This window comes from Belonocnema kinseyi, chromosome 9, assembly GCF_010883055.1.
Source record: "Belonocnema kinseyi isolate 2016_QV_RU_SX_M_011 chromosome 9, B_treatae_v1, whole genome shotgun sequence".
NCBI lineage: Eukaryota > Metazoa > Arthropoda > Insecta > Hymenoptera > Cynipidae > Belonocnema > Belonocnema kinseyi.
In genome coordinates, this window is record NC_046665.1 from 76,435,227 (window position 1) to 76,448,014 (window position 12,788).

At 30.5% G+C, this 12,788-nt stretch overlaps 2 protein-coding genes across 4 annotated transcripts in view; one reads left to right on the forward strand and one right to left on the reverse strand.

Annotated features, from left to right (window-relative positions):
* Nucleotides 1-12,788, forward strand: part of LOC117179416 (ATP-binding cassette sub-family A member 5-like) — a 134,296-nt gene that overhangs the window by 86,967 nt on the left and 34,541 nt on the right. Inside the window, exon 5 of the mRNA XM_033371184.1 lies at nucleotides 6,155-6,322. Coding sequence (XP_033227075.1) covers nucleotides 6,155-6,322 — 168 coding nt within the window. The remainder of the gene's footprint in view (nucleotides 1-6,154; nucleotides 6,323-12,788) is intronic.
* On the reverse strand, nucleotides 966-5,281 carry LOC117179419 (tubulin polyglutamylase complex subunit 2). Of its 3 annotated transcripts, none has more exons than XM_033371186.1 (3): nucleotides 5,211-5,281; nucleotides 4,796-5,072; nucleotides 966-1,626 (listed from the first exon to the last, which is right to left on the reverse strand). In XM_033371186.1, exons 2-3 carry the CDS (start codon nucleotides 5,037-5,039, stop codon nucleotides 1,103-1,105), a joined length of 768 nt encoding a protein of 255 aa, XP_033227077.1. In that variant the 5' UTR covers nucleotides 5,040-5,072; nucleotides 5,211-5,281; the 3' UTR covers nucleotides 966-1,102. The 3 variants fall into 3 exon arrangements, with proteins under 3 accessions (XP_033227077.1, XP_033227078.1, XP_033227076.1); XM_033371187.1 differs by having other exon boundaries at nucleotides 5,236-5,265; XM_033371185.1 differs by having other exon boundaries at nucleotides 5,158-5,250.

Consider the following 12,788-nt stretch of genomic DNA (forward strand, 5'->3'; position numbering starts at 1 on the left):
TATTCGAGTCCTGTTGAATTGAGATATCGGAAAATTTAGCAAATTCAATAATAAAAAAATTAAAATTTCTACATGTTTGGTTTTTATTTCCAAAAATTTGGAACTATAAAAACGTTCTTTAGTGTCTTTCATATAATTTCCCAAATCAACCTCGAAACGGGGTAATTATTACATGGCCTTAAAAAACAAGAAGTGTCGAGGGGTCGATGCGTAGATTCTAGATGCGAAGTGCGACTTGAGTGAATGGAAGCTGATGTATAAGTTCAACTTGGAATTCCAGTCTGGAATGCAGCTGCAAAAGAATCATTGGAAGGCTGCTCTTTCACGTTGATGTACGTGCATGTTATTTAACGGGTAACGAATTCACGGCACGATTTCGCACTCGCATAAAGAACTGCCTTCCGGATAATGCAGTCTTTCACACTTTTCCGAGTTTAAAGTGTAATTTGATGAAAATCTGAGAGCCTTCTTCAAAAATAAATTTCCCAGTCCCATGGCCAACCCTCCTAAGGAAAAGAAATTTTGAATTTTTTTCGTTCTATTTCATGGTGTAGAATGAAATTTCATGGTGTGAAAAAATACCTCTATTCTTTCCTTACTTAAAAAATACGGAAAATTAGAGAAGGAAAGTAGCAGGAAAAGAATAAAATAAACTCAGGCGACGCATAGGCGATGATACCCCCTGTCACGTGGCCAAAATTGTTTGCCAAGAATGATCCTATATATATAAGATTCACAAATTTGAGTAATATAGGTTTTTGTCCGGCAACTTGTGCCAATTGGGCCAAGGATTCGTCAAAAACCTAATAAATTATCAAAGCACATTCTTTAGGAAAGTCCTTTAGTCTTTATCAAGTCACTGACTCATTCAGTTTCTAATCTTCAGTTAAATTAAAGTTGCAGTACGTAATACCAGAAAGTGCAATCACTCCAACGTTGTGTTTGCCTAGGCTATTTATTGAATTTCAAATAATTTATACAGCAGTTTTTAAAATTGATTAATTCAATAACAATTAAATAGAAAAGGCTCTAAATAACAAAAGAGTTAAAACTCTTTTTCTGAATCAATCATGCACCTATCATTGAAGAAGTTCGCCTTCGATTATTTCTTTTTCAAGCTCCTCTGCTGCTTCTCCCTATTCTTGAAAATTGCAGGATCGACTACATTCGTAGGACCTTCACTCCAGAGGATCTCTGATACAGATTCTTTTGGTTTAACAGTCGTTGGTAGCAGGTGTGGCCCCACTAGAAAGAAAACTTGCTCCACCCAGGTGGGTACTGGTATCCCAACAATGCAATGTTGCCAAAGTGGAAGTCCAAGGTGTACCAACATCATTCGAAAGTATTTGGTAAAATTTTCAGCTAAATAATGCCACTGGTCTTTACCCGGATGGTAAAGCCATATTCCGGGTTCTTCTTGGTCAGAACGAACTTGGTCAGCCAGAATTACTTTACTTTCACCGCTCTGAGCAATTTCGAAGAGCTTACAACGAGGGTCAAAGGAAGGAACTTGAGGACCTTCATGATGGCGTGATTCTGCTGCCGCTTGCTGTTCTTTGCTGCCCACGAAACGCTTTAGGGAAGCGAGATTGCTGACCTCCATTCGACCCAGTGGGAATTCTTCCCCTTGGCAAGGATAAAATGAAAAGAAAGAGAGATTAAATTCAATGGCATAACGGAATGGCAGGCAATCGCCATAAGCATTAGAAAATTTTCAATTTAATTTTAAGTAAAAAAATATAGAGAGAAAACGGGAACATTAGGGAACGAAAGTTAAACGTAACAGTAAATTATGCACCAAGGTAGAGAAACGGAACTTTTTTTAAACTAAAAATATACACAAGTCGCAAAAAGTACCTTCCCCCTTGGTATATGAGACATTTTATTAACAAATGCATGATTTCAGATGTTTTTTGTAATACAGGGATAATTCCTGCTCGTATGGAGGAATCTTTGAAATTTATTCTTAAGGATGTTTTAGGTGTACCGTTAAGTTAAAAAAATGTTAATCTTTAACTTGATTGATAAAATTGACGAAAATCGTCCTATTTATTATTGTAACAAATTTTAGAAGAGATACCTAAACGTAAATAATAAAAACATAGTTGATACCACAATCGTTTATTCAAATGGAGTTAAGTGCATATTTGTATTTTTCTTCTTTACGATTCTATTCGGCCCGTCTTTATTAAACATTATTCAGCAAAATTTTAAATTAAATAATTTAACTAATAAAATAATGCAATATTTCTCAAATAAATAATTTTCATTAAAACGTGACGAACCGAAATGTAAAGAACTTTTCAAGGAATAGATAGAACTTTTGTAAATTAAAATTGAATGAAAATTACGACTTCTGCTTAAAGCGGAAGAAAAAATACAAATACAAATAACTACAATTAAACAAACAATTATGACCTCGAATTTTTTTAAATTATTTATGCTTGGATTTCTCTTCTAAAAATTATAGCAATAATCAATGGCAATTTTAGGTATTAAATGTTTTATTATTAACGCTTAGATTTCTCTTCCAAAAATTGTTGCAATAATCACTAATTCTTGCCAAATTTATAAATCAAATTCAAAATTAAGTCATTTCAAAATTTATTGAAAATTTCTGAAATTTTTGAAATTTATGGCTTGATTATTTTTATTATTTACATCTGACGTCACTTTTTACTCACTATGAACTTCAAAGTAGAATGTTAGCTCTGTTTCATAGATATCGAAAAGGGCTAAAATAAGGCATATGCAATGAAAAACTACTTAATTTAAACTCAACAATTAAAAAACAATAACTCTATAGAACTCCATAGACAAATTCAGAACTTAAAATGTATAAAGAATATTAGTTCAAATTCTTCACCTTTAAAAGCTTGAGCTTGAAATATCGCATTCAATTTTGAGCCTTTTTGCAACATTAAGATTGTTCAATAGTGAAAACATCCAATTCTAAATATTCAAATATAAAGCCTTTTAAGTTCAAAATTTCCAATTGCGAATACTTTCCAATATAAATTTTTTACTTTGAAAGCTTCAAAACGAACAAAAATATTGAATTTTTAAAGCTGCGATTTAAACTGTTCCATTTTATACGTTTTTGACTTGTAATGTCATTATTTAAGAATTTTATAAAATGTGTATAATATTTAATTGAAATTTTTTTTTAATTTGAAAGATTTTCAGTCATTTTTTAAGTCTTTGATGATTAATTCACAAAAGTCTGTGATGAGAATTGCTTTACGCAGACATTTTTAGAAAAGCTCTTAAATTGTTTAGAACAGTTTATTATACTAATAAACTATAATTATACACAAAAAGCAAAATATAGAAAACGTTTCAGATGAAATTGCTAAGGGTAATCTTGACATACCAAAACAAATAAAGATCGGTACAGGTGAAATTGAAAAATTAGCAGTATTTTGTTTTATCCTTATACCGTAAAAAAAAAATGTTGTGGAATTTTAGTACGCTAAACGTATGTAAAAAGTGGACTCACGCGCAGTGGCGTGAAATTAGTATAGAAATGTCTAAAATTGTACAGCAGTGTAAAATTCCGAACTGAACTGCAATTTAATATGTGACGTTAAATAAAACAACGGAAAGTGGAAAATTTCTCCAAAATATCTACCTAACCTCAAATACTTAAATCATTAAGATCGTATTAAGAATATATTTATAATTACGCAAGCTTATATGGCATAAAATTTATAATTTAAAATCAGTCAATCGCATTTATGCTTTCGCCGAAAGTGAGCTATAAAGTTTACAAACTAAAATGTACGTTCGTTCATAACACGCGAACAAACGAGCGAAAAAAAGCTCTATCGAGAAAATTACACAAATGTGGAATATTATACGGACGAATCTATAATCGCTATCAAGTGGAGAAATTTTCGTTAGAAAATAGAAATTTATGCGCAGTCGGTAATTTTTGCCAGTCTGGAGAATTTTACTAGGTACACCGTGAATCAATGAATTCATGGAAAGTCATAGAATTAAACCTGTAAGAGACGTCATTCTACACAGCATGTGGAAATTTGCTTTCTAACCTGTAATTTTAATGCATCTAAAGTGACATTTTATATGTGTAAATTTACACTTTGACGCGCAATTTTAAAACGTATTTTTTACAGTGTACCTATCTTCAGTTTTTTGCATGCCAAGATTGCATCCCCAGCATTTTTACCTGCAACGCTTTTTACCCTTTCCTGTTTCTGTGAATAATTTTCTAAAATTAGACATTAATTTCATGAAAAAAATGCATAATATAATAAAGTTAAACGTATGTCATTACTCGCATAAAAGTTACCCTCTGGCTGCTACTAATAATTATTAGGGTATCAATTTACCAAAAGCATTTCGTTGATCACCCCTCACCGTATATCTATATTAACATCTCTATAAGAATTATTATTTACATCAAGGAGCCAATAAATGTCTGTCGATCAAATAAAGTTTCTTAATTGCCGAAATAAGGTCATTTTTGCCTTCACAAAGGAAGCAAGTTCGAAGTTTCGGATCGTTTCTGATACATTAAAGCAGCAAAGTTACGTCTTACGCAAAATCGACATTCTTGAATTCTGTGAATATGATACAAAGAAGGAAAGCTAATCAGAGATCTGATTTTTCGAACTTTTCTTTTTTGTGATTTAACTCGAGCATAAAGCATTTATACTTTTACAAAATCTAATTGATTACGTATATTAGTACGATATATCTCGATTCACTTCACTGCCTTTAATTTTACGTTTGTAATAAATTAAAAATATATTTTTTTAATATTAAAAAGTACCTGCAATTTCCAGACTCCAAGTTAATAAAAATCCGTCAATAGAAGCATAAAAATTTCTCACTTCTTCTGACAAATTACAACAATGTCTTTGCTCCCAAGTTGAAAGAGCTACTCTGTCACAAGCACTTCTCAAGTCGATTTGAACATTTTTCACGCATGGACTATTTTCCAAAATTTTAACGACACCTAACGTCAGATTTTCATAAAATGAGTCTTCTGTAACAACGTCAACGAAGTAAGACATTTTGGTATTTTAAATAGCGCTAAAAAGTCCAACCTGAAGTGATAAAATCAAATTTATACTTTCTGGAATTACTATATATTTATAACTAAATTTAAATTATTATATAGATTGACAGTACTCTATGATTTTGTATTATTTATTTGCAAATAAGAAAGTGGTTATTTATATTACATTGCATATGCTGAAGTTACTGTACCAGATGAAAGAGGTAACTGAATGCAAATTGTTCAAGCGAGTCGTGTAAATCGAACTCAGAGAGTAGGCAAAGTTTGCTTATCACCAAGGCAACGCGAATGGAAGACGTCTTTATTAGGCATTTTCACTTCATCGCCTGCTGACTTCACACCGTCGAGTGTTGAGGAAAAAACAATGGCACCAAATGCATGTGACGAAACTTTATATCTGTAATATCTTTCTAATAAATAATAATAATAAGATTTTAATTATTTAATTAAATAGTTTTTGAAAAATATAAAGAAATATAAAGAAATATAAATATATAAAAAATATATAAGAAATATAAAGAAAAATATTTTTAAAAATTATATAGAGAAAATTAGTTTTTAAGAGCATATTTAGAAAATAGGGTTTAGTCCCATGCATTTGGTCTGTTTTGGTCCATTGTTTTCCTCTCAGCACTCAAAGAAGCTAAGTTAGCTGGTGGCTAAGTGAAAATAAATTTTGTTCAGAAGAGATAAATTACGAAAATTCGTAAAATATTTATTTGGTATGAAATATATAATATGACATTGATAGACAATTTATTTTTTGAGGGTCTCACAATATTAAATACTTTTAATGAATATGCCGATATTATTTATATACAGATATAGGTTATAACTGTTTGGCAAGGGTTAGTTTTTTGTAAAAAGAAATTTACCAATTGCGACAGTTTCTGAACTTTTCAAGTGGTAAAAGCACGTTAAGGTCAGGGTTAATGAACACTTTGGTAGAAAATAAAATTTCGGTACGACACATTTCAATAACTTTAAGATCATTACAGTTTATAATTTTTTAAAAATAATTTAAACATTTTTACAAACAATTTAATTAAATATTGCATTTTTTAAAAATATTATAATTACATTCTAAAAATATTCATTTTTTTCTTGTAGGAGGTGTTCTTGCCTCTTTACATCCTGGGAATTTTGATTGTGGTGAAGATATTAATTCCTAATCCAAACTATCCTGCTATGATCACTCAAAAAGAGGAAGGGGATATTTTTGAGTATTTTGATGTGAACAAGTCCATCGCAGTTGTTCCTAATTCGAATGAAACCCAAGTAAGTACTAATTACTAATTCATTATCAAATATTTCATATTATCCTATGTAATATTTATCCATCGAATACTTGTTCCGAATCGTTTTGATATTATAAGGCTAAAATATTATAAAATTACATTTCTTAGTAGCATTTAGTAGTATTTGATTGTATCAAATGGAAATTGAATTAAGTCAAATTAGATAAAAGCATGAAAAATGTGTTACGATTACTGGTTCTAAGGTCACTATTACTAGGACGTGTACCTTAAGCCCCAAATGTTGTAATACTTATAATTTAAAGTGTAAATGTGTGGATATTTAATATACACAAGAAAAAATTTGAAAGTCTTCCAGAGTTTTTTGTTAAATCATAGAACCAATCCGATGTGAAGGTATTGTGGAACCAACAAAATTTCCGTGACAACAAAGGTGAAATGAGAGTTCTAGAAAAAGTCGAATCATTTGAGCTGAGGAGAACTAAAATTGGTGGGTGCTTGCGAAAAAAAGTGGAAAAATATGATGAAATCATCTATTTTCTTTTTCGATTTGAAAATTCAAAATTTTGGAAAATTTTCCAAACATTTCCTATTGCTTAAAAAAAGATGGTGAATTTTGTAAGCCTTCTGTTTTTAGCAGTGAACCATAAAAAATTATAAATCCAAGAAAACATTCTTTGCTGAACTTGAAACGTTTTAAAAATATGCAAAAACTCTGTTTTTTTATTGAGTCATATGTATACATTTAAAACAAGTTGAATGCCGGGACAAAATCCTAATACTCGACAAGTCCTCCCTTCATTTTCTGTCACGAAAAATAGAGTTTTGCGCGAGGATGGAGAGAGCTTTTCAGTCCTCGTTTTTCCTCGAAAACGCTCGATAATTGTGAATTTGGAAATAAGTAGGCTTCCGCGAACATTAAAGACACTTTAGCGAGCAAGTGCTCGCTACGTACTCGCTCAGTACTCTAAAATCATCGGGCAAACTCGGTTTGACAGAGCACAGAGGGAGTTTGAGGATATCGCGAAAGCCTCTTTTTATACTCGCGGAAGCCTACTTATTTGCGAATATTTTCTTTGGAAAAAAAAATTTCGCGATTTATAAATATTGGGATTTTTAATTTTTCGCGATTTTGGAACGTTTTATACATCACGCCTAAATTTTTTTTGCAAGGAAGCCAAATCATAACATATTTCTTTAGTTCAAGCTGAAGAAATTTCATGCTAAACATATTCAAATTTTTCCAAAAAAGTGGGCAGTGTTGACACGTTACTATCTAAAAGTAACGCGTTAACGTTACCGTTACTGCTTACAAATTTGTGAAGCGCTCTCGTTATCGATACTGTAAAAGCAACGCGTTACCATTCCGTTACTTATTTTGATTAACTATACAATATATTATTTGAATGTCCAAAAATAATCTTAAGGATTTGGTACATTTGATTGAAAACTGAAAATTTCAATAAAATGAATATTATATTAACAGTTAGGTAAAATAATTAAAAAATACCACTTTTTAAATATCACCCCCATGAGTCTGTTTTATAGGGTCTCAAAAACCCCCATAAATTAAAAAATAAGTTTTGCTAGATTTTGGGTTAATCATAATTTTTTGCGTTTTTTTTAATGCAAATTGTTTCTTGTATGTAAAATACCACTTTTTACTGATAATTACATGTTTACATAAATTATTTTAACAATTTATTATTTTTTTCAGCAATGTTCTCTTAGAATATAGAGTTAGAAGGTCGCGGTTTAAAAAAAAATTCCACTTGTTGTCCAATTTTCAAGTAAAGGGTCCATCGTTGACCACTTTTAATCTTCTGACTTCAGTCGCATCTTGCTGATATTCGACATCAGTTTTCCAAAGATTCTTGTTTTTGCTAAGAAAGGATGTGTTCATTTGAAAACCCGTAAAAAATAACAGGTATAACATGCAAAGGGTGCAGAGACAAGTTGTCCTACAATTTATGCATTTTACAATAGAAAAAACCACAACATTTTAGCACTTATCTAAGAGAAGATAGTTACAAATATTATTAAATTGTTTAAACAGCTTTTTCGTTAACTCTTATTCATTACTACCACGCTAACTGAAAAAAGGACAGAACGGCACAATTTTCCCAAAAAAACCGCAACTATCAGGCATTGATTTAAATGGAGCTAGTCATGAATAACAATAATTTGTTTAAATATTTATTTTTGATAAATCTAATTAATTATTAGGTCAGTTCTAATGATAAATAGACAAACAGTTAAAAATTTCAGAAAAACCCGGAAAATTATACTATTAAGCAAAGAAAGTATTATTAACAATAATATTAAATTATTCAAACAATAGTTTTTGTTAATTTAAATTAATTATTACTTGACTATAATTGAAAGTTGGATGAAAAACCAGAAATTTCAGAAATTAAATTAATTAATTTGAATCTAATTAAATATTTTATTAATTTTAATTGAAAAATAGACTAAAAGCGAAATATTTGGTAAAAACTGCAATTTATGTAAATATCTAATTTTAAGTATGAAATGAATGAATCCTTTTCAAATCAGGTAGGTTCTACATTTGAAGTCGCTGAATCTCTCTGGGACAAAATATGTTGTTTTTAAGAGGAAATTAGGCGATACGTATTCTTACTTTTAACCTAATTCAGGTATTTAAGTTTTCTTTCCACATTCTCGTAAATTTTATCGCCTTCTTTCGCAATTCACGAGAAAATATTCAAAATTAACAAAATGGCGGCAATTTTTATGAAAATAATAAAATACGATATTCTTAAAAAGCCTACACTTTTCTTTTTGATAAATTTTTTTGTTGAAATTGTACTATCATAAGGAAATTTTTTTGTTAGTTTTATGCAGACTAAATAACTTTTGTGGCCAGGAGAATTTCTTTCATAAAATCGAATTTTCGTATTTTATTAGCTTACTACAATAAGTACAAAAAAAATGACAAGAAAGTAGTTTGCACAGTTAAAAAAGTTCCTCGAAAAAATTCTCTACTAATTTATGATATCTTGCACCGTTTCTAAGGAAAATTAAAAAATAAATATTCATTAAAAAAAAATTCTCTTGACCACAAAAATGACTTAGCTCGCATAAAACTTCTAGAATTTCTCTTTCATATGAAGAAAAATTTGTGAAAAATATTTTTTTAAATAAAAAGGTGGGGTATGCCAGGTCCATCAAGCTAGCACCTCCACAAAGGAAATTCCCAAAATTTTTGTTTTAGAATGTTGGGCTTTTTGTGGATTTGAGCTGTATTGCCCATTTTTGGGCTCCACTATTTTTTTATAAAAATTCAAATTTCGAGTCGAGGTGCTGGTTTAAATCAAGCCAGCACCTCCAATATATAAAAAATTGAAGAAAAAAATCAAACACGTCAGAATTTTGGGCTTTTTTGGAGCTCTTGAACGCACCAGCAACTAATTTACAAAAACCACTCCTACCAAAAATAAAACTAACCCTTATGTAAAAACTTAAATTCGGAAAAAACAAAGAATACCAGAATTTTAGGCTTATTTTGAACACCTAAATACACGGAAAACAAAAGCCAAAAACAACCCCGTTTTCAAAAATAAAATGTGCAAAATACAAAAATTTTTAAAACCACTCCTATATACAAAGAAACCACTGTCATTAGTAGAAACATTAATTTTGGCAAAAACAAAATAGAAACTAGTGTTGTGTCCTTCATGGGATCTCCAATGCTTGATTTTTTTGGCAAAAACTGCACCTACATCTAAAAAATCAAACTATTATTTATAAACATGAATACGAATTTTCAATTAGCACGAAAATACTGATAGTGTACAAAGGGGTTGTTCTTTGATGTTAAGGGTTAGAGCCCAGCAATCAGTGTTGGTATTTTTGAAAAGCCAAAAAATGAGTGATCTTATTGACACTTTAAAATTCTAAAAATGATTTCTTTTTGACAATTTCCTATCTGCGTTGTAATCAGGGGTTTTAATTTAACGTAAAGGGGTGGAGCCCGAAAATCGATGTTCGTATTTTTGAAGAGCCCAAAAATCACAGACTTTAGTAACACTAAAATTCTGAAAAAGATTATTTTTGGTCAATCTCATATCTACCTGGTAACGAGGAGCTGGTTTTTTACGTAAAGGGTTAGAACCCAAAAATCGGTGTCGGTATTTTGAAAGAGTCCAAAAATCAGAGACTCCATTTGCAGTGTAAAATTCGAAAAAAGATTATTTTTTCACAAAGTATCATCTGCCATATAACCAGGGGTTGTCTCTGGACGTAAAGAGATGAAGCCCAAAAATTGCTTGATGGTATTTTGAAAGAGCCCACAAATCAGAGACTCTAGTTAAGCTCTAACTACGTAAAAAAATAACCCCTATTCACCAGGCAGAAGAAATTTTATCAAAAAATAATCTTTTTTAGAATTTTACATTGCAAATAGAGTCTCTGATTTTTGCGTTCTTTGAAAATGCTAACACCGATTTGTGGGCTCCACCACTTTACGTTCAAAAACAAACCCTGATTATCACACAAATACGACTTTGTCAGAAAATAATCCTGTTCGGAATTTTACGATAAAACTAGTCTTCCACTTTTGGCTTTACAAAAATACTGTCACTAATTTTGCAGCTCAAACCCTCAACGTAAAAAACAGCCCCTTGTTATCAGGCAGATATGACTTTGTCAAAAAATCAACTTTTTTAAAACTTTACAGTGTAACTAGAGTCTCTGATTTTTGGGCTCTTAAAAAATACCAACATCGATTTTTGGGCTTTATCCCTTTATGTTAAATGACAACCCCTGATTACAACGCAGATAGAACTTTGACAAAAAGAAATCATTTTTAGAATGTTAAAGTGTCAATAAGATCACTGATTTTTGGGCTCTTCAAAAATACCATTGATATAGATAGACATATATAGGTGTTTGATTTTGTAGATATAGGAGCGGTTTTTGCAAAAAAAAAATCAAGCATTGGAGAGTCCAAGAAGCGCACTACAATAATTTCTATTTGGTTTTTTCAGATTTAAGTTTATACTAATGGGAGTGTTTTTTTGTATATAGGGGTCGTTTTTTAAATTTTGATTCCTTTTTTATTCGAGATCCCACAATAAGCCTAAATCTGCTGCATTTTGTGTTTAGCGGATTTTATTTTTGCAAGGGGGAGGTTTTTTGAACATCGGGGCGGTTTTTGGAATTTGTTTTCGTACATTCAGGAGCCCAAAATAAGCCGAAAAATCGAATATTATTTGTTTTTTCCGAATTTGAGTTTTTACATAATGGGTAGTTTTATTTTTAGTAGGAGTGATTTTTGGAAATTGGTTGTAGATGCGTTCAAGAGCCAAAAAAGGCCGAAAATTCTGATAGATAGAAATTTGTGAATTTCGTATATGGAGGTGCTAGCTTAATTGTCCTGGATTAGGTCTGTCCCTTTTCACAGAAATTGCCTATATATTTCTGGTCCTTCAAATTGTTTTTTTTTTAATTTTGCACATAAATGAACCATTGAAATTTAAAAATTTGTCCATTTTTTCTATCATTTTGTGATATTTAACAGATTATTACAGTTAAGAGAATTGGCGGGTCTGATTCAACTGCAGTTTCCCAAAAGAAATATGAAATTTTTATATTTTTCTCGAAACGGTGCAAGATATCATAAATAATAAAAAGGAATTTTTTTAGGAATTGCTTAACTTTTCAAACTGTTTTCTTAACATTTTTTAGTATCTGTTATTTTAAGCAAGAAAAATACAAAAATTTGATTTTTAACCCCTTTAACCGTAGGGCTTTTTTCATAATTTAACTGTAGGGGGGGGGGGGTCGATTCAGCCCGATGCTTTAAAAAAATCAAAAACGTGTTTCTAAAAATCTAAAAAAATGCATGGTTCTTGCTTGAACCTTCTACTTTACGGTACAATTTTGCAATATGTGTTTTTTTAATGATTGTTGCTATAATTAACAATAAACAAATAAACTCATAGAAAAAAGTTTTTTTCCAAAATTCATAACTCAGAGACAAATGAACGAAATTGAACGGTTCAAAAACGAAATTAAAGGGGAAGAGTGTGCCTTTCAACGAAAAACACTTTCAAGAAATTTTGAGGGAATTGAAACCCTTAATTTTCAACATGAACTCATGCATTATTTTGCGTGTGAATGTAGGAGGTTTTGATAAAAATATACACATTGTTCTATACAAAACCATTTATTTAGGAACAAAAAATTATTTTTTTATCTAAATATGTGCACAGAGGACCATGATTTTTTTATTCAAATAATATCAAATGAAATCGTATGGTAAATGCCCCTGTTATCATTCGTGCTCCGATTATCGTTCTAGTTTGATTGAAATGTAATAAATAATGAATTTTTATACTTTGACTTATAAGAAGTAATAAGTGCATTCCCCTTACTTAGGCTGGTACAGAAAAAATAAGAAAAATAGTAAATTTACCTCAAGTTTCATCTGTCGAAATACATACGTAAACCGAAGGGGGGGGGGG